Genomic DNA, 20,633 nt, shown 5'->3' on the forward strand with positions numbered 1-20,633 from the left:
GTGGTCAGTCAAACGGGCTGATCTGTCTAGAGATCTCTGGCCGGTTGATGTTCAAGAAGTGACGTTGAGGTATGAATGGATGAATGAAAGCAGGTCTATCTTGGTTGGGCCCAGGGACCGTGACGCCTGGTCACATGACCGCGTGGTGCCTGACAGCCGCATCAACACCAAGTCTTGTTTTCTTTCGATGCACGTTACTGGGATAGTTCATTCCCCGTCAGAATGGGAACTCTTCGGACTGTGGCCCTGACTATCCTGGGGATCTCGGCGTTTGTCTTCATTGCCCTCTTCGGCAGGCTGCCGCTATTCCGGTGAGACGCCCCCGAGTTGTGGTGAAAGCAAAACTAACCTTCGTCCCAGCAAAACTCCCGTGGCTTTTCTACACCGAGCCCTGTGGATATATATCCCTAATGGAATTATCTTCATCGACTCTCGCCTGCTCGGAGGACGAGTGGTGTGGCTTTGGAAACGATCCGGCAGTTACGTCCTGAGCGAAAATCATCCATTAGTCTTGGTGAGTGGTAACACCCATCAGAAAGCGACCATACTAACTCCGTTTGAGATTTTCTTTTTGTCCCTGCTCTTAATTGGTGAGTATATCTTCCTGCCACCGGCCTGGCCCCGGATATCAAGCTCTCACAAGCCCTGGGTGCTCGCCGTGGTCACTGCACCGTATTTCCTCATCTACAAGTGTGTGGTGACCAAGGCCTTCATCACCTCGCAAAACCACGAAGAAGAGATGAAGCGGTATCCCTACGACCGGGTCCTCTTCCACCCAGGGAATCACTGCAGCACCTGCCACTTCCTCAAACCGGCCCGTAGCAAACACTGCAGCATCTGCAGGGCCTGCGTGTCAAGACATGACCACCACTGCGTGTGGCTGATGAACTGCGTCGGGGCTCAAAACTACCCCTACTTCCTCTTGCTGCTGCTGTCCCTTTCCGTACTTTTGATCTACGGCTCCGTCCTGGGCTATTCGCTGCTCTGCCAGACTCTGGAGCAGTACGTGTTGCCCGATGTGCACGAAGAAATGCGGGAGAGCTGGATAATCTATCTTAATGTCTGGACTTCGGTTATTACCCTCGATCCCAAGATCGGGGCGGTGTTTTTGTTGATGCTCATGACGGCCCCGTTGGCCGTCGCGTTTCTTGTCTACCATACCTACCTCATCTGGGCGGGCATGACGACCAACGAGAGCGCCAAGTGGTCGGACTGGAAGGAAGATGTTCTCGATGGGTTCGTCTACAAGGCCAACCGGGATGAGGTTTTTGGGCTATCCTCGCCGTCAAACTGGCCGGTCCACAGCGATCAGGTTCTGGTCACTGACAACGAACCTCCACGAGGCGAATACGTGTTGGCAACTACCTCCAATCGGATCGCCCATCAGGGTCGGCCTGACGCACCGGTGGATGTGCGGTGGAGGCGACTGCGTAGTATGCGGGATGTGGACAATATTTATGACATGGGATTTTGGCTTAATTTGCGAGATGCCATGGGATTTTCGGTACAATAATGACAATAACGAATTTATTGACGTTATGCATCTTTTTCATAGTCCGGAGTGTAACTATACGTACATAGTTGATCCCAGCGAATAGCGGGACCAAATTCTGCGGGCGGAAATTTTCCCGACCTCCAACTTTCTTCCTCACCCACACCCTTTCGTTCCTGTCACGTCCAACCTTCCAGGCAGAATGGCGGAGCTCAAACCCCGTTGCACTCCGGCGGAGCTAATGCTCAAGGTCATCCTGGCTGGCACTTTGAGCCATTACGAGACTCGAGGCATGATCGACGACAAGCGTCTGGAGCACATGCTGGCCGCCGGAAAGCAGATCTTGTACAAGACACACCAGGAGAGCGATGTTCGGTAGGTACCTTGTCGTTCTTGTGATTGTCAGTGCTAATAGTCTTGCTAGGCACAATCTCGGCATGTCGCCAGACATCTGGAAAGGCCTCACGGACGTCCTCACCAACGCGATCCCCGTCCTCGAGTCACAGTCATTTGCGTGGAAAAACCCTGCCTCGGCAAACTACGACCACTCCTCCTCCAACCTCATCGCATTCCATTATTTCTCGCTCGTCAAGGACATCGAGCGTCTAAATGACCTATGCACCATCGCGCGCAACCTTCTGGCAACAACAAAGAAAGCACAGAATCTTGCCGCGGAGAAAGGGTTCGACCAGAGGATTCTCGCCCTGATTGACACCTGCGTGCGCGTAACGGCTCGTGGCTTCGATGGAGAAACAAATGCACGAAATGAGGAACGGTGGCAGAAAGTGGTCAACCTGTACAAGCGGCTGTTGATTACCTGCCTCCAATACCTGCACAACTTCGTCATGCATAACGAACAACGGAAGATGGTGCTCTGGCTGGATCTTTTTGGCTATCATTCCACTGGTGACTCGAACATCATTCAGCCCAAGGAGCCGTTGGACCAGACCGGTGTTCGCGCGGAGGGAGTGGCACCCATAGTAAAGACTGGAGAACGCGTGGTGAACCCTCCCATTCGGGCATTATATGACCAGACCGCCGAGGACTTGTTACTGGAGACTATTTCGAACTTCCCTCGGGAGCCAGCCACGATCAAGGAAGAAGCGGCGATGCTGCTTCTCGCCAACATTAAGGATCACATGGAAAATCTACTAGGCCGAGACTTGACTGCCATCCAGGAAATGGGCAAGGATCCGATACAAGTGAAGGAGATCCGCGCTGCGTTGACAGCTATCCTGGGCGCCAAGGTCGATGGATGGTCCGATCTTCAAGACCGCGCTCGCGATCTCCCGCCTGCGCTTCCTGAAGATGAACCACCGCGTAAGCGACCGATTCTGACGATCGACCGCAGTTACACCGCTGGGTACCCGCGCATCTGCTGGGCTGATATGCCAGACCTCAATGAGTTTGGTGCTCTTGCTGCTGTGGATGCACCGGTCACGGAAGAAGACACCAGCATGCCACGGTCAGCGCAGTCTGCGGCTGAGACGCTTCAAGAAGCCAAGGATGAACTTATGGCACGGCTGCAGGAGTCGTCCCAGCTTGGCGGTGATCCGGATGGAGACTATGACCACGACCACGACCATGATCATGACCACGATCATGATCACGATCACGACCACGATCACGACCACGACCACGAACATGACCATGACCACGATCATGACCACCACGACCACCACGACCACGATCACGACCACGGCGATGTACGGACAGTGGGCGATGATGACTCGCGTAGCTTGGAAGCTGTCGCCGACGGAAGTATCGAGGAGGACGAGGAAGAAGACGATGAGGACGACGACGACTACCGGGGTCGACCAGGCGATCAACAGCGTGGCCTTCTGACCGATATTCCTCTTGTTTTGGGCCCAGCGGAGATCGAAGCTCTGCCTATGATTGTCCAGGCCGGCATCGTCGACAGCTTTGGGTTGAAGGGAGGCGAACGCAATGGTTCTCGGAACATGCAGGCCATGCGGTGTCATGTTTTGCTCACCCAGGAGACGGGCCGAAACCTGCTGCGCGAGCTTCTGATCTTCATTGCGGCCTGGGATCTCCCTGACGACGAGCTCTACTTCAAGATGATGGTCCAGATCATGGAAGCCGTGCTCAAGAATGGACTCATGTCTCACGCATACTCGGACTTTGGCCAGCCCAAGGACATCATTTCTCCTGCGCAGGCGGTGGTCATCAAAATCCTCACCCACATCTTCCGCTCCAAGTACTCCCCATCTCCAGTCACCGGCTCCTCGCAAAAGCGCGTTCCCTCGCCGCTGTCGCGCGTCGACATCTTGACCGTGCGATACATCTTCACCATCTTCCGCGGTAACATCATCCCCGAAACCTGCGCCCTGATCTACCTGCAAGGCCAGATCCGCGACGGTATGGCCCTGCCCGAGGACTTTCCCCTGAATCTGTGGGACATGGAACGGGTGTACGAAGGCGTCTACCAATTCCTGGAGTTCTTCGCCGTGCTCACAGAGAACAACGACTGGAAGAACCTGCTCGTGAAATGGGAGATTGTCTACGACCTGGTAACTCTCATCAAGGAGCTGGAAGCCAGCATCCCCAAGGGCCAGCTCAACTCTCTATCCTTTGGCTCTGTCCCGCCGCCTCCCCCACCCCCACGCAGCACCTCGCCCAGCACCGCCGAGTCTGCCCTTCCCGCCGCCCCCGTGGCCGTCGAGCGGCCCTACGACCCCAGCGACCCAGATCCCATTGACACCTGCGCCGCCAGCGTGGACTCTCGCCCGGACTCCCCACCCATCTCAGAAGACCCGTCTGAATTCGAATGGCGCAACCTCAAGAAACTCGTCGTCCTCGTTCTCTCGTCACTCGTCTGGAAATGTCCCGAGGTGCAGGAGCAGATTCGTCGACATGGCGGCGTCGAGGCTATCCTCTGCTGCACGGCCTTCGATGCGCATAACCCCTACATCAAGGAGCACGCCGTTATGTGTCTGAAGTTCTTGCTGGAGGGGAACCGCGAGAACCAGCGCCTGATTGAGGAGTTGGAGGCGCGCGAGGTCGTTAAGGACGAGGGAGGTGTTTTGGAACGCAGTGGCGTTCAGGCTATGATTGACCAGGCTGGTAAGCTGGCTATTCGGCCCAAGGATGGTGGCCTGTTGATCCACGAGTAGATTAGATGGTCTGTCTGGGCTGAAACCCAGACCACATTATAGCTATGACGATATGAAGTAGCATGTATATGGAATGAATCCTTGCTCTTATTTCCGTTTATTTCCATGATCAACTGCCTCATGAAGATACAGCTTTCTCTTCCAATGTTCTTTGCTAATGAAGCCAATGGTATCTGGTGTATATTGACAGAAATCACCCGTACATGCCATCCCACTCCTCTTCCTCATCCTCCTCAACGATCTTCTTCCGCTCCTCCGCCTTTTCCCGTAATTGCTTCGCAAAATCCACCCGATCCAGCGGACATGTCCCGCGCAGCCGCAGCCAGGGCCGCACGCATTCCAGATCGAACAGGTGCGTCGGGTGGCAGGGGAGCTGGACGACGAGCGGGTATTCGTCTTCCAGGAAGGGGTTGTTGCAGATTGGGCAGGTTTGGGTGGCTGTTAGGGATGATTTGGGGACGCGGTCGAGCACTGCAATGAATGAATTAACAAGGGAAGGAAGGAAACAGGAAAGAAGCTATATCATACTGTCGCAAAACTCCTCACTAACACCCTCCACCTCCCGCGGCGGCGTATCCGCCTCCTGTAGCAGCGTTTGGATCATCTGCGTCAATAGATCGCGATCTACGCCGGCGCCGGTCTCTTGTCCCTCCGTCGCAGCAGTGGGAATTGCGGGGTCTGCACCACCGCCAACATCTGCGTCGCGGCGCATGACCTCCAGCGCCTCGGCGAGGCTGTAGAACGCGGCGCTCACATCGCCGGGTACGGGCACGGCATGCGGACGGTGGTCTGGGCCGGGGGTGATTTCGGAGAGGGTTGCGAAAAAGGTGGAGAGGTCGGGGCGGCGGCGGCGAGGGGCTTGGGTCGTTGTTGAGGGGTCGGTTGTGTTGTGCTCGACTGGATTGGGTTGGGATGTTAGTTGTGTTTTCTTTTCCCTCTGGTGGATTGGAAGGGGGGAGGGTTTCTTGGAGGGAGTAGAGGTGCTGGGGGCCGGCGTACTTTCGTAGGTGGACATCTTGGCGGTGGTTCTCTGGTAGGAAGAACCAAGGGGAAGACAAGGAGTGATGAGCCCGGGATGGGCTGGGTTGGGGAGAGATGTGACACAGGATTGTTTGCGGAATTGGAGTGGAAGGAAGTGGAGGGAGAGAGAGAGAGAGAGAGCTTGAGGCAGCAGACTGATAACGCAAGCCCACGCAATTATCGTTTACCGAGTGGGGCGGATCGACAACCAACTACAGCAAGGTATAAATACAGGCAAGTATACCTTGTTGTTGGTAGCCACCTCCCACCTACAACCTCCTACCTACAACCACCACCACATCTGCTGCCACGATGGTCACACACATCAGCCTTCTGCCTCGAAAATGGCCCTGAGGGAATACATAACCTTGCGAGTGCTTCGGCCAGAGGTGAAGGGTATCAAAGAATTCCCAGTTGATGAATCGTTAAGAAAGCTGGCAAGACCCTGAAAAGCTACAATGCGTTCAGCCTGTGTCGCATGTCGGAACGCAGAAACACCCCAGCGATCATCGGGACCGGACCTGGGCGTCTTCCCCATCTCCATGTTCTTGAGAACCTTCCACTCCTTTCACCCACAACCTCCCACCTGCACCCTCTTACCTATAACTTCCCACCTATAATCATAACCGCAACCACTACCAGATCTACGGCCACGATGAGCACACACAGCCGCCTCCTGATACGATGAAAGGCCCATATCTGAAGAGACGTCTCAAGTAGATCTGACGATGACTTGGGAATCCTCATGATGAGAACGGGATCTTGATGATAATAAACTGGAAAGGTCTGGGATACAAAACAAGACGGCCCAATGTATAGTGCTTATTATGATGTTTTTGATAGTTGAAACTATTCCCACGAAAGGCTCTGAGCATCCCCAGGTAGCTTCCGTCACCTCGGGCACCATCCTCATCGCCCTCAGCACCATCACCTCTTCCCTCCTCGTCACTAGTGTGTTGTCCGTGCCGTCGCAAAACCCTGTCACCTATGAATGCGTGTGTGAGTTGGGACCATCCTGGATCCCCGTTGCGATACGAATGCTGGCCTGGATGGCCTCATTGCTCACGTGCTATGTCCAACTCCGGCACACCTTCCCAACTGACAAGATGGCCTTGAGCTCGCCAAGATGAAGAAAAATGAAGCCGAGGAGGAGGCCAAAAAGGGAAAGGAACCCGCCACCGAGGAGGAAAGCAGCTTGATAATAGGCGACACGCATACGTGGACCAAACACCTGAAAATTGAAACGAAGGTGATTCGGGTGAACAACAAAGTCGATGGCGTACATTTACGTCTTCATAAGATGGAAAGCAAACAGGAATCGTGGCAGTCCGATCCAGAGAAGAACAGAGAGAAGCTGAGGCAGCAGACTGATAACGCCGGTCCGGGTGTGGCGGATCTACAACCAACTGCAACAAAGTACTACCACTGCATCGGATTCGGACAGTGTGCCCTCATTTTGAAAGACCAGGAAGAGAATACGTGGTCAAACTCGAAGTTCAGAATAGATGCTTAATATGAATCGTCTTGCTTGGCTCCAACGCCATGCCAAAGCCGCTGGCAACAACACAACATAATAGATAAATCAAGTCGAATCCCTCGTACCTTCATTCCACCACAGGATTTCCCTCCTGTTCATCAGTAATACCGGAGCGCAAGAAAGCATCATTGAAAATCTGCGATAGACGAATTTGCAGTATGATCGAGATAGCCTCCAAAAAGTCCATCCAATATGCAGGGGCACATTCAATGAGATGTTCCGGAACTCGAGGGTACAAATCGCGAACCACAATCCAAAACTTCTGAAGCGAAGCTCTGATCTCCTCAACCTGGCTCTCGATTCCCAGTCCGGGCTGCTGCTGAAGGGTATCAGGCCATGATGATATCTGAGCGATAGCCATGCGGACCCAGCTGTTGACGGCAAGAAGAAGATCGTAATCCAGTCCATTGATCGTGGTTGGTGCTGTGACCAGGCGATGTCTGTTGCACTCCTCTCGAATTTCAGCGAGGTTTTGTTTCAGCTCGCCTAGAGTGTTGATCATCTCCTGGTGTTCTTCCAGGCTGGCAACGAGGTTGTCGATTTTCATCGGGGTGTCATCGTGGATCTCCAAGGCCGCGTATCGGGCTGCCAGTTCTTTCAAGACATCATCCATGTTTGTTGGTTGTGGGAATTCAAGTGGCTGGTTGGTGCAGAGGTCGAAGACTGTGAGGTTCAGGTGTAGAAGCAAGTTAAGACAGCCATCTCCTCACAAAACCACGTCTATGCTCGTTAATTGCTCGGGGATTGCAGTGGCTGACTAGTTTAGAGGTCGAGGACTCAAGCTCTGAGAGTCGAAACAAGTCAAATATCATCATCAGCGTCATCAGCGTCACCATCATAGTGAACATCATGCTGGATATCAAACACAACATCGTGGGCAACACCGGATCGCGAGCAAGAAAATCATGATCAACTTCAGGCAGCGTCACCGCCAACATCGCAACGAAGGCCACAATGAGCATCGTGGCCAATGTCGCAGCCAATAACACACGGCAGGCAAAGTTATCTTGGCCAGCATCAACCAGCATCTGAGTCAGGATCGCAGCATAGATCACAGTCAACGTCACAGTCGTAGTCACAGAGCATATTGCAGGCAATATCGCACGGCGGCCAAAATCGTAATAGCTAACGTCGGCCGCCATCGCAGTCACCATCACCGTCAACATCACGGCAAAGATCACACCCAACATCATACCCAATATCGTATGGCTGACATAATGGGCAACATCACACAGCGAAGAAAAGATTCTCCACCTGGAGATCCTGTCTGTCATCGACGTAGAGAAGCCCTGCTTATACGTCAAGTACCAAACGCCTCGCTTCGGTTGACGCATGAGCTTTTTGTATCGGCGATCTTTCAGATAGGAAAGATTGCAGGACCGTAGATCATGCAAGGATCGAGGCGAGTCATTCTCAAAACAGGCTCGAGCACTAGTTACCAGATCATTTGGGCCTAGTGTTACCGGTTGATTGTTTAATGACTCCTCGCAATGGACTCTCCATCGGGGGTCGTCTGGAGTTAAACCAGGGCCTAGGTTAATCCACCTTGTAATAATCAGAGCTAGACCCGAGCCGAATTCACAGATTTCAAGTTGGTAATCTGTGCCGCATCGGTGACAAGTATAACTGGAAGAAGGGGCATTCTCTCCACCACCATAGACCTCCAGAATAGAAGCAACCAAACGAGCAAGATCTTGGTGCGATACATGTCTGCAAATACGGAAAACTAGTGGGTAACCACCCGATTTTCCAACTTCTGGACAAAAGAATTGTAGATCTAACGGTTGCCTGCTAACGAGCATGATGTCTTGCATCCTTAGAAATAGACCTAGCGGCTTGGAACAGATCTTTGCTTCAATCGAAAAGAGGAAGGGTATTTCATGGTCGACTGATCCTTCTCGGTGGTGGTAGTGCCGGACTTGGGTGTAGAATAAGGATTCGGTGCTTATTCCAAACTGGGGACCGTAATGGAACCTTTTCATAGCAAGCTGAAGGTGAAGAAAGTAAAGTTCGTAGTGGGCATGAAACCATATTGGACGGTTTCTTCCCACAATCAACCAGCGCAGCTCCGGCGCGTCTTTTCGTAAACAACGAAGGCCACTGACTTGCTCCCATACTGAACCAGCGAGGCGGAAGCCCTCTGAGACATCGTACCGATGAAGAAGATGGCAAACATAGCAAATGAAGTAGTGCGGTAGATCTCGTTCCAGGCGCTGTAATAGTGGAAGTTTATCCCTTCCTGTTGATGGTGGTCGACGTGTCTTTTGACTGTGAAGGACCGCGAAGAGTAAATGATTGCAGAGTGAAAAGCAAATCAGATCGTCTAGAGAGAGGAATTTGGATATTGATAATAATAGTTCGGCAGGGAGAGCGGCTAGCGTATTCGGCTCGGTGGGCTCAGGGCGTGGAGTGCAACACCTTCCCCATAAGGGAGAGACCAAAGAGGTGCAACGAACGTAGAGAGCCCACATGGTGTCGCGGCCTCACGGGCAACCGAGAAGAAGAATCTCACCCCACCACGCCGCAAGGAGGAACAGCATCCACTGACTCTTGCTAGGCAAGTATTCCAAACGCAAGGTGGTGTTCAGGACCAGGTTACCCCCGGAGCCGAATGCACTCAAGGAAACAAACAATTCCAACACAATCCACGAGGGCGAGGCCCCGCAATAACGGTGAAGATGGACGAGATGAAGAGGGACACATTGAAGGCAAAGCGCCACCCAATGATGTCGGCGGAAAATCCCCAGAAGATGGCACCGACGAGCATGCCAGTATATACCGCAACGGTCAGATCTGTCGGTTAGGGATTTCTTCCCTTGAATTCCTTCCAGGCTTTGGGTATGAAGTTGAGGGGGAAGCGTTGACCTGGAAAAGACAGAAGGCGAGGTGATAGTTTAGATGTTCGACAGCTGGGTTCGGAAACGGATCGGACTGACTGTGAATTGCCAGGAGCGGAATCGATAAAACTTTTCAGAGAATTGTGAGATGATAATTTTGAATTCGTAAGAGGATGACGACAGATGATAAAACTAAGTATTCTGCTCAATCCACACTCACTCTGTAAAAATGGGGATGTGGTGGGTAAGATGACTAACCCACCATAGCTGTCTGAACACCTCTTTTAAGAGTGCATCACAGGTACGTAGGGTTAGAAGATGGCGTGCCACAAGTCTCACTCACCTCATCTGATAGCAAACCAAAATAGGGTATATACATTCTTTTCGGCCTCTGTCTTTCCCCTTCTGCTGATACACCAGCCTAGACCCGTCTGACTTGGGGGTCCATTGCACCAACCACTTCATTTCAACTGAAAAAGAATCAGCCCTAGATTTGCAGGCCTAATCCTTTTCATGTGCAATATTTATTTGCTACTTCATTACATTCAGGGCTTTTACCATCTTTTTCTGCTTCTAATTTTCTGCTTACAGCATCAAATATTCTGTTCGCTTCTTTCTTTACTATCTAGATAGTGAAGTATCAAAATACTCGAATGTGGATATTGCTCGGGCCCCCACTTATATCTACTCTTATGGTCACTGCTGTAATTTTATTGCAGATTGTGATAAATCTTTCGACCATTTTGCAAGCTCTAACCAACATACATCTCGTCCAAAATGTGTGCAAACTATACCACTAGTTCAAAAGTGCCAAAGGCAGGAATTCAGCTCCGAACCGTATTTTGCACGGTTGACAGTACGCGGCACACCACTTCCAACCTGTACCACAACGTCTCAGGCATTGGGATTGAGACGCACGAAGACGTAAATAGTCTCAAGAAACCTGGTCAACCAAAGGACGGCTGCGGATTGCCTCTAGTAAGCACCTCTAAAATAAAAACCTGAGAAAAGTGCTCCGGTAAAAGACTGGCAAGGTCTTGCGAGTGCGAGCTCGTTGAATACCAAGTTGACATGGTGAAGCCGGTTATTCAAGGTTATCCCTTATTACTCCAACCGTTTACTAGGTTGAATTTGGCGTTTGCATATTAGAATAGGGCATTTATATCCCGTCTGGCTTTATTGGGGCGGTCTTAAGAACTGACTCCATGGTCCTGCGATAATATATTGATGTTGCCCCCGATGATGAATGTGCCGCAGGTTTGGTCCTCTTTCTTGTCGGGGTCAACGCTTCTTGGTGTTTCTTTCTAGCCCACACTTACCAATACACATCAACACTCACATATACTCTGTTTCACTCTCTCGCTCCCCCCCACGCACACTTTCTCTCTCTCTTACTCTCACACACACCCAGTAGCCGCCACCACCACGATGGTCCCTCCTCCTCTTGCTGTCCTGCTCGCGTTTCTCTTTGTAAGTGAAATTTACACCAAAACAAGCATCTTACAGACTAGGAGCTCGAAAATCAGATGAAAGGTCCATATATCTGAAGAGGTGTCTCAAGTCGATATGACGATAACTTGGGACCCTCATGATGAGAACCGAACCTTGATGATAATAAACTGGAAAGGCTTTAGGATGCGAAACAAGATGACCAAATGTACAGTGCTTATTATGATGTTTTTGATAGTTGAAAATTTGACCACAAAAGGCCTTGAGCGTCCCCCAGGGAGCCACCCTCGCGTCCATCACCACCACCCTCGCCGCGGTCAATACGATGACCGTCTCCCTCCCCACCACTGCGTTGTTACCAATGCCGTCCACAGAGCCCGTAGTCTGCAAGTGTGGCAGCAAGGAGGGACAAAACTGGTACCCATTCGCGACGGCTCTCCTGGGAGCTGTCGCCGGGCTCCTGGGCGTTGTCGCCGCGGGCATCTCGTGCTTTGTCGCCGCCCGGTATACATATCCGGCTGCCAAGATCTCCCTCAAGCTTGCCGAGGACCAGAAGAAGGAAGGCGACAAGGGAAAAGAACCCGCCACCGGGGGCGGCGACACATGATGGGGTTTGCTACTATTTTACTACAACGGGAACACGGATTTCTGGGATTTGCTTTCTTCAACTTCCCCTTTTAGCAGGGAATGGATGAGGTCATGAACTATGTACATAACGGATAGTACCCTAAAATGATGCCTTAGCGAGCATCATTCCATGACATAGACGCTGAAAATGCGATTTTCTATGAGTCAACACTGCTCAATTTCTTTTTCATTTACAAATAGACGCTACGGTGAAGTAAATGGCATGACAGGATATAATTATCATAGCTGCATCGAATGCCCAATGGCGGGAAGAAATGATGGTTATTTCGTCAAAAGTCCAAATAGGAGACCAAAGATCCTGACCAGTCTTTACATGATGACCTCTTTGGCGACATCCTAGATCAATGTTGTTAGCACAGCTGGCGGTTCAGAGTAAATAAACATAACCGCTTCAACTCCTTGTATGGTAGAGGCACACGGTTCTGCACCCGAACCCCATCACCGACGCTGCACTCCTTCATACGTGAGGTTACCAAATTCGGCCCTCTAATTACTAGCCTGATTTAGCTTACGTAAATAGGTTGAGTATTCAAGCTGTTTGCCATATAGTCCTTTACAAGAGAAGAAGAGATTTATTTCACTCGGGATTTTGGACTTCCATGTTGGGATGTCGTGCATGCTGGATTTGACAGGACATTTAGGTTCAACCGTTATAGCCAATAATCGTTTACTGTGTGGGGCGGATCGACAACCAACTACAACATAAACATACTAGGTAGATATATTCTTCTCGAACTTATTGAGGCGGCTATAAGAGCTGGTCCCATGACTCAGAGAAAGTACATCTGCTCCAGTATGTCTATTACCTTGTTTGTTGTTGTTTCCATTGTTGAGATGGGAAAATGACGGTATAGACTAAGAATACTGTCCCAATTCTGAGCAAAATATAACCCTAACCACCATAACCCCAACGAGCCCAACTACACTCGCACCTTCCCCAACAACAATCTTCTGTACCTTCCACCCACATCCTCCTACCTCTCACCAACAACTTCCCACCTGCCACCATCACCACCCCATCTGCTACCACGATGGGCACAGGCAGCCGCCTCCTGCTACTCCTCCTGCTACTCGTTCTCGTCTCCCTCTTCTTCTGCATAAGTGAAATCCACACCAAAACACAATCATCCCACAGGACAGTAGCTCGAGAATCAGATGATGACGAACTGGAAAGGCCTGGGATGCGAAACAAGATGAAAATTGTGATGTGTTTTTTAGTTGAGAATATGGCCGCAGAATGCCCTCAGCATCACCCAGGTGACTTGCGCCGCCTTCTTCCCCATCGCCTTCGCTACCATCACCTCCTACCTCCCCGTCACCAGTGATTTGCGAGTATGTTTGCAAGTCGGGATTGGCCTGCATGCCGTATCTGACAGGGGGGGACTGGCCTGCCTGGCTTCGCTGCTCGCTTGCCTTACCCAACGCTACGCCTACCCCGCCATCAAGATCGAGCTTGATCTTGCCAAGATCAAGCAGAAGGAGACCGAGGAGGAAGCCCAGAAGATGGGGAAGCAGCCCGTCAGTGAGGGCGATAGCAGCGATTCTCTCGAGATGACAACTTAGATGGTGGAAAGTGCCGACTATCTCGCAAAGGAAATGAAGTCTATGTCCACGAGGATGAAGAAGACTTCTAATGCATGATGATCGGTGACACATGACCTCCCACCCCACAACATCAAAAAGGAATAGATTGGTTCTTCTAGGATGCCAGAGAGACCGCATGTTAAAGATAGTTAGACCAGATAGTTCCATAGACCCAGCACTTTTACTTTGCCTAATCAGCCATACTATGATCGCAGTACTCTACCTAAAAGTTCTAACAGCGTTTAGCTCTCCACGTATAATATGGCAACCCGAGCACTAGTAATTCTAAGGCAAGTGCCAAAAATTCGATCTCTTCAATCTGGACAGGAAAGGTCTAGGCGGGTGTATCGAACAAAGGTGAGTGAGCAACAGGGGCCCAAAAAAAGAATAAATATCCCCTATCCTGATATAACGCCGAATGCAACCTTCTGAACGCTTCTAGGAATGAAAAAAAGGAATCACTGAATGACCGACTTCCGCCGGGGCGACTTGGTAGTCAACAGTTGCCTCATGCGCCGAATCTTCGCCCACCATTCACGGTCCGCAGTCTTCTTTGCCTCGTCATTTTCATCATCTCCTCCAAAATCTGCCGATGCGGAACTCGCATCCGTCTGAACTGTGTCCATGGATGTCGTTGAGCGGAGGTGCCGGCGATGCTTGACCCGCACAGCCTGCGCCACGAGCTCCCAGCCACTCCGTAAATCCTCCATCTTCTGGTTTGGCTTGCCTGTGCCGCTTTGGGAGAGCCGGTCAATCCATGGGCAGTACTCCATGTGCTCCAATGCCACGTCCAAGGAAGCGTAGACGGTTACATCGCCGTTGGCCTTGGGCTTGTACATCCAGAGACCAAGACGGCGGAAGCACGCTCCACAGCCGACAAGACCCGCGGCTCCATCAGATACCGCGTCCCAGCCGAAAAAGGCTAGGGTCAATGCTGCGCGATTGAGAGGAGTCTCCATCGAAGGCTGAGCTTCTGCGCTGTCTTGGTTATTACCGTTGCCTGCTTCGCCATCCTCTGCTGGTTTGTCGGATGTTTTCGACCAATCCTCGGGCAGGATCTTCAAAAGCTCGTCAAGTTTAAAGCTCTCTGGTGATTGAATAACATCATCGGCCGGCAGCTTATCGCCCATCTGCAGCATGTTCAAGTAGCGTTTTCGAAGCCCCGCAAGGGCAGTGTCGGCGTTGGTCAACGGCAGATGCTGAATAGTATCTAGGAAAAGGTTAGAGAAGGAAATCCATCGGGTATCGTGGCCGGACGTACCATCACAACCCCTGTTCCGCCACGGGCAGTTCTCGCCATGGCCGTCATGTAGTAATTTCGCGAATTCTTCGACCAGTTTTGCACCTGGAAACACGTCGTTTAGCATTCCGTATTCCTTCTTTTGCACCATCGTAAGCCACTTACGGACTTCTTTCCGCTCCTGCACCTTCTCCGCGTCATACCCATCCAGCTCATCAATCTCATCCGGCAGCTTAACCACCACAGAGCCACCGCACCCACTAATGCAAGACACGCGCATCGTATCCGTACAGATCCAACCACACTTCGCCCATTGTACCTCATTGATCGGGGTCGGTTTCGAGGTCCACCGGTCCACTCGCCGGAAGGTCTCCAGGCGCTCCAGGAACCGCTCGCGATCCCAAGGCACGAAGCTGGGGCGCTTGTTCGACGACGCGGATGCGAGCTGGTGTGCAGGCCGGGAGATCTTTTGGATGGAGTTGCGCACTGCAGCCAGATCCGATTGGTCGCCGCTACTTAGGCGGACTTTCTTGATCGATAGGTTCGTGGGGAGGCGATCTTGCGCCGTCGCGGACGTTGTGGCGGAAGCTGCTGATTTGGAGACATTGTCGGTGATGGGCTTGGATATGGATTCCAGCATGCGGTGGAACTTGCGCTTCTTGGATTCCACGGCGTAAGACATGTTGGGCGCGCGGAGGGTTTGGCGAGGTTGAAAGGTAGGTCAGGTTGCGGCGAAGAGTAAGAGCTGTCGGTGCCTCAGGCAGACACCCAGGTCTGCTTAAAATCGGCTTGTTGAAAGTCAGAAAGCTGACAGTAAATAGTCAACTAGTTAAAATTGTTATTTACTAACTAATCAATTCATTAATCCATAGCTGCGTTTGTTAAATACCTATTGTCAGTTCTTGGACTACAACTTGCTGGAATAAGGAGTGTCGTGATTGGCCCACTCTCCATCCGCAACATTTCCTTCCCTCGTCGCGTTTTCTTCTTCCTTTCCGCACTCTCGCCCTCGACCGCCATGGCCTCGTTGGCACCAGCTCTACCGCTATGGCGCACTCTTGCACCTCGTCTCTCCAGAGACCTCTTCACCTGCCGCCAATGTCTGCGCAACCAAGGCCTCGCCGCTAAACCTTTGCGCCGATATCACGCCGTGCCTTCCCCCAGACCCGAGTCCGGACTACCATCCTGAACAGCACGAACCGCCAGTTTTTCACATCCAGTCTTAGAAAATCGGCCACTGCATCGACCACTGAAAGCGCTGCTGCAAACGGGGCTAAGGAAGCCAAGTCCAAGTCGAGTTTCCCCAGAGTCAGCGATAAATCTGTCGCGTACTGGCTTCTGGGCAGTGCCGCCAGTGTCTTCGGAATTGTTGTCTTTGGTGGATTGACACGGCTGACTGAATCGGGGTATGTTCTTCCCCTCCACAGTCGTGGAACTGTGAACATTTCATTGACAAGTCAATTCTTACCAGGCTGAGTATCACCGAATGGCGACCCGTGACCGGCTCTATGCCCCCCATGAATGCAGAAGACTGGGAATCCGAGTTTTCGAAATATCGCGCCTCTCCAGAGTTCCAGCTCCTGAACCCACACATGACCCTGTCTGAATTCAAGTCGATCTACTACATGGAATGGATCCACCGACTCTGGGGCCGGTTCGTTGGGCTATCCTTTGTCCTGCCCGCCGTGTACTTTGTCGCGCGGAAGAAGGTGTCCACGCCCATGGCGTGGCGCCTGGCAGGCATCGCGGGTCTCATTGGATTCCAGGGCTTCCTTGGCTGGTGGATGGTCAAGTCTGGTTTGAAGGATGACCTCTTTGCGCCGGGCAGCCACCCGCGAGTGAGCCAGTACCGGCTTACGGCACACCTTGGCGCCGCGTTTACGTGCTACGTCGCAATGTTGTGGAACGGACTTGCTATCCTGCGATCTCACCGGCTTCTGGCGGATGCGACTTCTGGTCTGGGCCAGCTCGACGCGCTGCGTGATCCGCGCCTAAAACTCTTCCGCCGTTCTGTCGCGGGCCTGGCTCTTCTAGTTTTCGTTACTGCCATGTCCGGCGGCCTGGTGGCCGGCCTGGACGCAGGTCTTATCTATAACGAGTTTCCCTATATGGGCAAGGGCCTGACACCACCGAGTTCCGAGCTGTGGGACGCACACTACTCCCGCCACGAGGACCGTTCTGATCTCTGGTGGCGCAACATGCTCGAGAACCCGTCCCTCGTCCAACTAGATCACCGTATTCTCGCCATGACCACTTTCACGGCTATCATGGGTCTCTGGGCGTACACGCGCCGCTCGGCAACGATGAAGCGTCTGCTGCCGCCAGCCGCGAAGAAGGGCGTGCATGGCGTTGTGGCTTTTGCCTTCATGCAGGTCGGTCTCGGCCTCACCACCCTGCTCTATCTTGTCCCGACTCCTCTGGCCTCCGCCCACCAGGCTGGAAGCCTGTTTCTTCTCACCTGGGTCCTTGTTCTCGGTAGCCGCGTCTGGCATCCGTCGCGGACGGCGAAGTTGCTGCAAATGGCAGCTAAGGCTCGCGGGCAGCAGCTATCACACGCGGCTGCTTCCAAGAGGCTGTGACCGAACACATTAGGTATCTCGAAGCCATCCATTCAATCGTGGAATCGTGGATCCGTTTCCATAAGGTGGGTAGCTCATCGTGGAACCTGTCTTGTACCATCTCCATTCATCTTCTGGGCTGTTCGAACTTCCCCTGTATGTACTATTATAAGTATCTTTTTCTCCACTATACATTTAGAATATCAGGACGCGAAAATGATCGCTTTGGCCAGAAACGGCCGCCCATCACTCCGTACCACCACTATTCTGCCAATTAATCACGACTATCCGACTGATATTGTATTCACTATATATTCCTCACAGTTACCCACTCCGGCCTATAACCCATATATGACGCTCAACACAGGTCGATCTATAGAGAAGGCTCTTCATAATAGGCGCAAACACATGGCACATCTCCGTTCGATAGGTAACCCGGCATCGGCCTCTTCCTTCATAACGTTCTTCAGTGATGTGGTCAATTCAGAGGACTTCAAAGTCGTGAAGCCCAAAGACCTATAAAATCCTTCATTCCAGGGAACATCTCGGAAGGTGGTTAGGGTAATAGATAGGCAGCCGTGAGATACCGCCCATTCCCTCGCTGCTCTCATCATCTTCCGGCCAATTCCTTTGCCCTGGTAATCGAATTGAACCGAAATTTCCTTTATATGGAGATCCTGGTCCATCAACTTGCCATTGAGAAACCCAATCGGTATGTCTTCAGGAGTAACGGCGACCCATGCAGCCCCGCGCTCGATTAGCTCCAGGTGTCGCTCCTCCGATTGTACACTGTCATTGGCGATCCATGCAAGATCCGGGAGTTGTAGAAACACTTGGGCCGCTGAGCGCTCCACAGCTAGTAGAAGCGGTGCGTCTTTTGCCTTTGCCAGTCTGACTGTGACAGTATCCATGCTATATTATGTTCATAGACATAATAGGACTTATACAGGGTCACGAAATGCGTTGAAACTGGGTGATTACGCAATAACGGTGAGGCGTTCTAAGCTACTACACGTCGTCAAAAATAACCCTTCAGGCATCAGCGAATATTCAACCAGAGAATTGCAATGATTCGAGTGCCTTGTTCATAGGGCAATGCAATGGACAGAATATATATAGGGTAGAAGCTGTAAACATACTGAGATATTCCAAGGATGTAACGAACGATATGGTTGACGAAAAGTGATCGCGAAGGGACAGGTCGAGTCATTCATGGGGAAGGCGAGGTTTACGTGACGATTTACGAGGTACGGCGGCGCTAAACCGGGAATAGCAAAACTAACGCAGTAAATTCACAGGTGCTCATTTTGCGCTGTACAAAAACGACATGCATCAAATCCAATAAATCACATTATTCTTCTATTGACGAAGTCTCCAAGTACATGTTGTACATTTGATCAATCTGTGCACTCACCCCATTCCACCAACTCACAAAAGAAACACACCCATAAACAATTTCTTCAACCTAATTCGAATCCGTAGTCATCGAAGACGAAAATCTCGCCCGGCGCCCTGGGTTGCGTCGAACTCTCCCCGACTTCGCCCTCTGCTGGCCCTCATCACCACTGTGTGAAGTCCACGACAGCGTCTCCTCGCTATTTATAGACTCCTCCGGCCCCTCGTAGTCGAGATCCATTGGCTCAGGCAGCTCTCCACTGGTTCCGCTACCATCGCCGCCGCCACTTGGGGAGGATACATCTCGGGAGCCAGAGCCAGAACCAGACGGAGTCGTCACGCCCAAGGAAGACAAATCAGATGTGCGTGTCAAATCACTCGGCTCGGAGCCAAGGTTATGATCAGCAGCATTAGCACTACGACCAGCACCAGTAGTGGTAGTAGGTGTGGGAGTAGGTGTATCTCTATGCTGATAAACAACAGAAGACGGAATCTCGGAAGCAGGCGTATGAAGTGTTCCCAGATAGCGATGCGAGCGATCATCGCCCTTCGCATCGAGGCAGGGCCGACAGCACTGCCAGCCACAGGACAGGCAGCGGGTCATACCGTTCTTGTTGCGGCGGTCACACTTGTCACATTTCGCCGTGTGGGCGGCGACGTCGGCGAACTGGACTGCCACGAGTTCTGGGTTGGTTGACTGTAGAGGTGGGTGCCGTTCTGTTCCAGGGAGAAGGGGCCGAAGCGGTCGAGGATGCTGGCGCTGAGTCCGGGTCTGCTGCCGCTGGTTATCGTGCTGGAGAGACGCAGTGGAAGGAGTAGGAGGAGTCACAGTCACAGAGTTGGTAATCTCCCGAGATTGATACTGATAGTTGTACGTCCTCTGCGGTGCTGGGCAGTAGTGACCCTCTGCGCTGTGATGAACCTCCCTTGTCTGGGAATATTGGCTTCGAGCAGATTGAGCAAGAGATGCGTTGAAGCGCGTAACTGCACTGTGCCACATTTCTGTGTTGAGGGAGATGTAGGTGTTAGCATGTTTACTCTCTTCATGATCGATATGCGCTTCAGATGATGAAGCAGACCAGATTGATCACCGACTTCTTCCCTTGTTTCTCTTCTTTTTTGGGGGTGCTCACCTTCAAGGTCAACCTTGGGCTCGCGGCGCCTGTGCTCCTGGTAAATAACATCTCGCGCATGCACAGGATGAACCACCGCGTAGGCCACAGGATGAGAGCTCAGATACGCATCAGCCACAATGGGAGGGCCACCCGGTCGAAAGCCGGAGGAGTAGTAGGCCTTCAATATAGATATATTGGTAAGTATCGTATTCCAGCGGTCTCTGCTCTGCTTGCAGGAACGACAGAAGAAAAGAAAAGAAACAGACATACATTGTGACTCGGATCAGGAAACCTGTGCCGGCCGTGAACAGGATACAGCGGGAAGTCATTGGTGATGGGGCTTGGGTCGAGCTGGAAGCGGAGTCCGTTGTCCGCCTCGAGCCAGTAGCCCGGATGACAGTCGACAAAGATGGCGATGCCCTGTTCGTGGACGGAGGGGAGGTGGCGGTTGGGATCTTGGGGAAGAGGGACGGTGGTGTAGTCCATTGTTGTGGTTGGTATGGATACTTGGTGGATGGAAAGAGGGTTATGGGGAGAGTAAAAAGGGAATGGAAAGGGGAGGAGAACAAGAGCGAGAAGATAAACAGAGAGTGTCTGTGAGAAAGAGAGGAGAAGGACCTGAGG

The 20,633-nt window shown here is 52.0% G+C and overlaps 11 protein-coding genes across 11 annotated transcripts; 5 read left to right on the forward strand and 6 right to left on the reverse strand.

Moving 5' to 3' along the window:
- Positions 1 to 222: 222 nt before the first annotated feature.
- N7474_002748 (uncharacterized protein) lies at positions 223 to 4,626 on the forward strand (the record flags this gene model as incomplete). The annotated part of the gene is made up of 4 exons (XM_057194163.1): positions 223 to 311; positions 361 to 1,504; positions 1,704 to 1,867; positions 1,917 to 4,626. The coding sequence occupies 4 exons, from the start codon at positions 223 to 225 to the stop codon at positions 4,624 to 4,626; spliced, it is 4,107 nt and encodes a 1,368-aa protein (XP_057055518.1).
- Positions 4,627 to 4,819: 193 nt separating this feature from the next.
- N7474_002749 (uncharacterized protein) lies at positions 4,820 to 5,641 on the reverse strand (the record flags this gene model as incomplete). Its single annotated transcript, XM_057194164.1, has 3 exons — positions 4,820 to 5,064; positions 5,155 to 5,523; positions 5,626 to 5,641. The coding sequence occupies 3 exons, from the start codon at positions 5,639 to 5,641 to the stop codon at positions 4,820 to 4,822; spliced, it is 630 nt and encodes a 209-aa protein (XP_057055519.1).
- Positions 5,642 to 6,473: 832 nt separating this feature from the next.
- N7474_002750 (uncharacterized protein) lies at positions 6,474 to 7,159 on the forward strand (the record flags this gene model as incomplete). Its single annotated transcript, XM_057194165.1, has 2 exons — positions 6,474 to 6,645; positions 6,753 to 7,159. 2 exons carry the CDS (start codon positions 6,474 to 6,476, stop codon positions 7,157 to 7,159), a joined length of 579 nt encoding a protein of 192 aa, XP_057055520.1.
- A 91-nt stretch (positions 7,160 to 7,250) lies between these two features.
- On the reverse strand, positions 7,251 to 7,796 carry N7474_002751 (uncharacterized protein; the record flags this gene model as incomplete). Its single annotated transcript, XM_057194166.1, has 1 exon — positions 7,251 to 7,796. One exon carries the CDS (start codon positions 7,794 to 7,796, stop codon positions 7,251 to 7,253), a length of 546 nt encoding a protein of 181 aa, XP_057055521.1.
- A 76-nt stretch (positions 7,797 to 7,872) lies between these two features.
- On the reverse strand, positions 7,873 to 8,373 carry N7474_002752 (uncharacterized protein; the record flags this gene model as incomplete). Its single annotated transcript, XM_057194167.1, has 1 exon — positions 7,873 to 8,373. The coding sequence occupies one exon, from the start codon at positions 8,371 to 8,373 to the stop codon at positions 7,873 to 7,875; it is 501 nt and encodes a 166-aa protein (XP_057055522.1).
- A 3,421-nt stretch (positions 8,374 to 11,794) lies between these two features.
- N7474_002753 (uncharacterized protein) lies at positions 11,795 to 12,076 on the forward strand (the record flags this gene model as incomplete). The annotated part of the gene is made up of 1 exon (XM_057194168.1): positions 11,795 to 12,076. The coding sequence occupies one exon, from the start codon at positions 11,795 to 11,797 to the stop codon at positions 12,074 to 12,076; it is 282 nt and encodes a 93-aa protein (XP_057055523.1).
- Positions 12,077 to 13,148: 1,072 nt separating this feature from the next.
- On the forward strand, positions 13,149 to 13,680 carry N7474_002754 (uncharacterized protein; the record flags this gene model as incomplete). Its single annotated transcript, XM_057194169.1, has 2 exons — positions 13,149 to 13,256; positions 13,336 to 13,680. 2 exons carry the CDS (start codon positions 13,149 to 13,151, stop codon positions 13,678 to 13,680), a joined length of 453 nt encoding a protein of 150 aa, XP_057055524.1.
- A 479-nt stretch (positions 13,681 to 14,159) lies between these two features.
- N7474_002755 (uncharacterized protein) lies at positions 14,160 to 15,623 on the reverse strand (the record flags this gene model as incomplete). The annotated part of the gene is made up of 3 exons (XM_057194170.1): positions 14,160 to 14,911; positions 14,963 to 15,046; positions 15,107 to 15,623. The coding sequence occupies 3 exons, from the start codon at positions 15,621 to 15,623 to the stop codon at positions 14,160 to 14,162; spliced, it is 1,353 nt and encodes a 450-aa protein (XP_057055525.1).
- Positions 15,624 to 15,959: 336 nt separating this feature from the next.
- cox15 (cytochrome c oxidase assembly protein cox15) lies at positions 15,960 to 17,520 on the forward strand (the record flags this gene model as incomplete). Its single annotated transcript, XM_057194171.1, is given in 3 exon segments — positions 15,960 to 16,091; positions 16,106 to 16,347; positions 16,413 to 17,520. 3 exon segments carry the CDS (start codon positions 15,960 to 15,962, stop codon positions 17,518 to 17,520), a joined length of 1,482 nt encoding a protein of 493 aa, XP_057055526.1.
- A 368-nt stretch (positions 17,521 to 17,888) lies between these two features.
- On the reverse strand, positions 17,889 to 18,410 carry N7474_002757 (GNAT family N-acetyltransferase; the record flags this gene model as incomplete). Its single annotated transcript, XM_057194172.1, has 1 exon — positions 17,889 to 18,410. The coding sequence occupies one exon, from the start codon at positions 18,408 to 18,410 to the stop codon at positions 17,889 to 17,891; it is 522 nt and encodes a 173-aa protein (XP_057055527.1).
- A 554-nt stretch (positions 18,411 to 18,964) lies between these two features.
- N7474_002758 (uncharacterized protein) lies at positions 18,965 to 20,495 on the reverse strand (the record flags this gene model as incomplete). Its single annotated transcript, XM_057194173.1, has 2 exons — positions 18,965 to 19,883; positions 20,302 to 20,495. 2 exons carry the CDS (start codon positions 20,493 to 20,495, stop codon positions 18,965 to 18,967), a joined length of 1,113 nt encoding a protein of 370 aa, XP_057055528.1.
- Positions 20,496 to 20,633: the final 138 nt, after the last annotated feature.

This window comes from Penicillium riverlandense (genome assembly GCF_028828495.1).
Source record: "Penicillium riverlandense strain IBT 135883 chromosome Unknown utg000002l_segment0_segment0, whole genome shotgun sequence".
NCBI classification, from domain to species: Eukaryota; Fungi; Ascomycota; class Eurotiomycetes; order Eurotiales; family Aspergillaceae; genus Penicillium; species Penicillium riverlandense.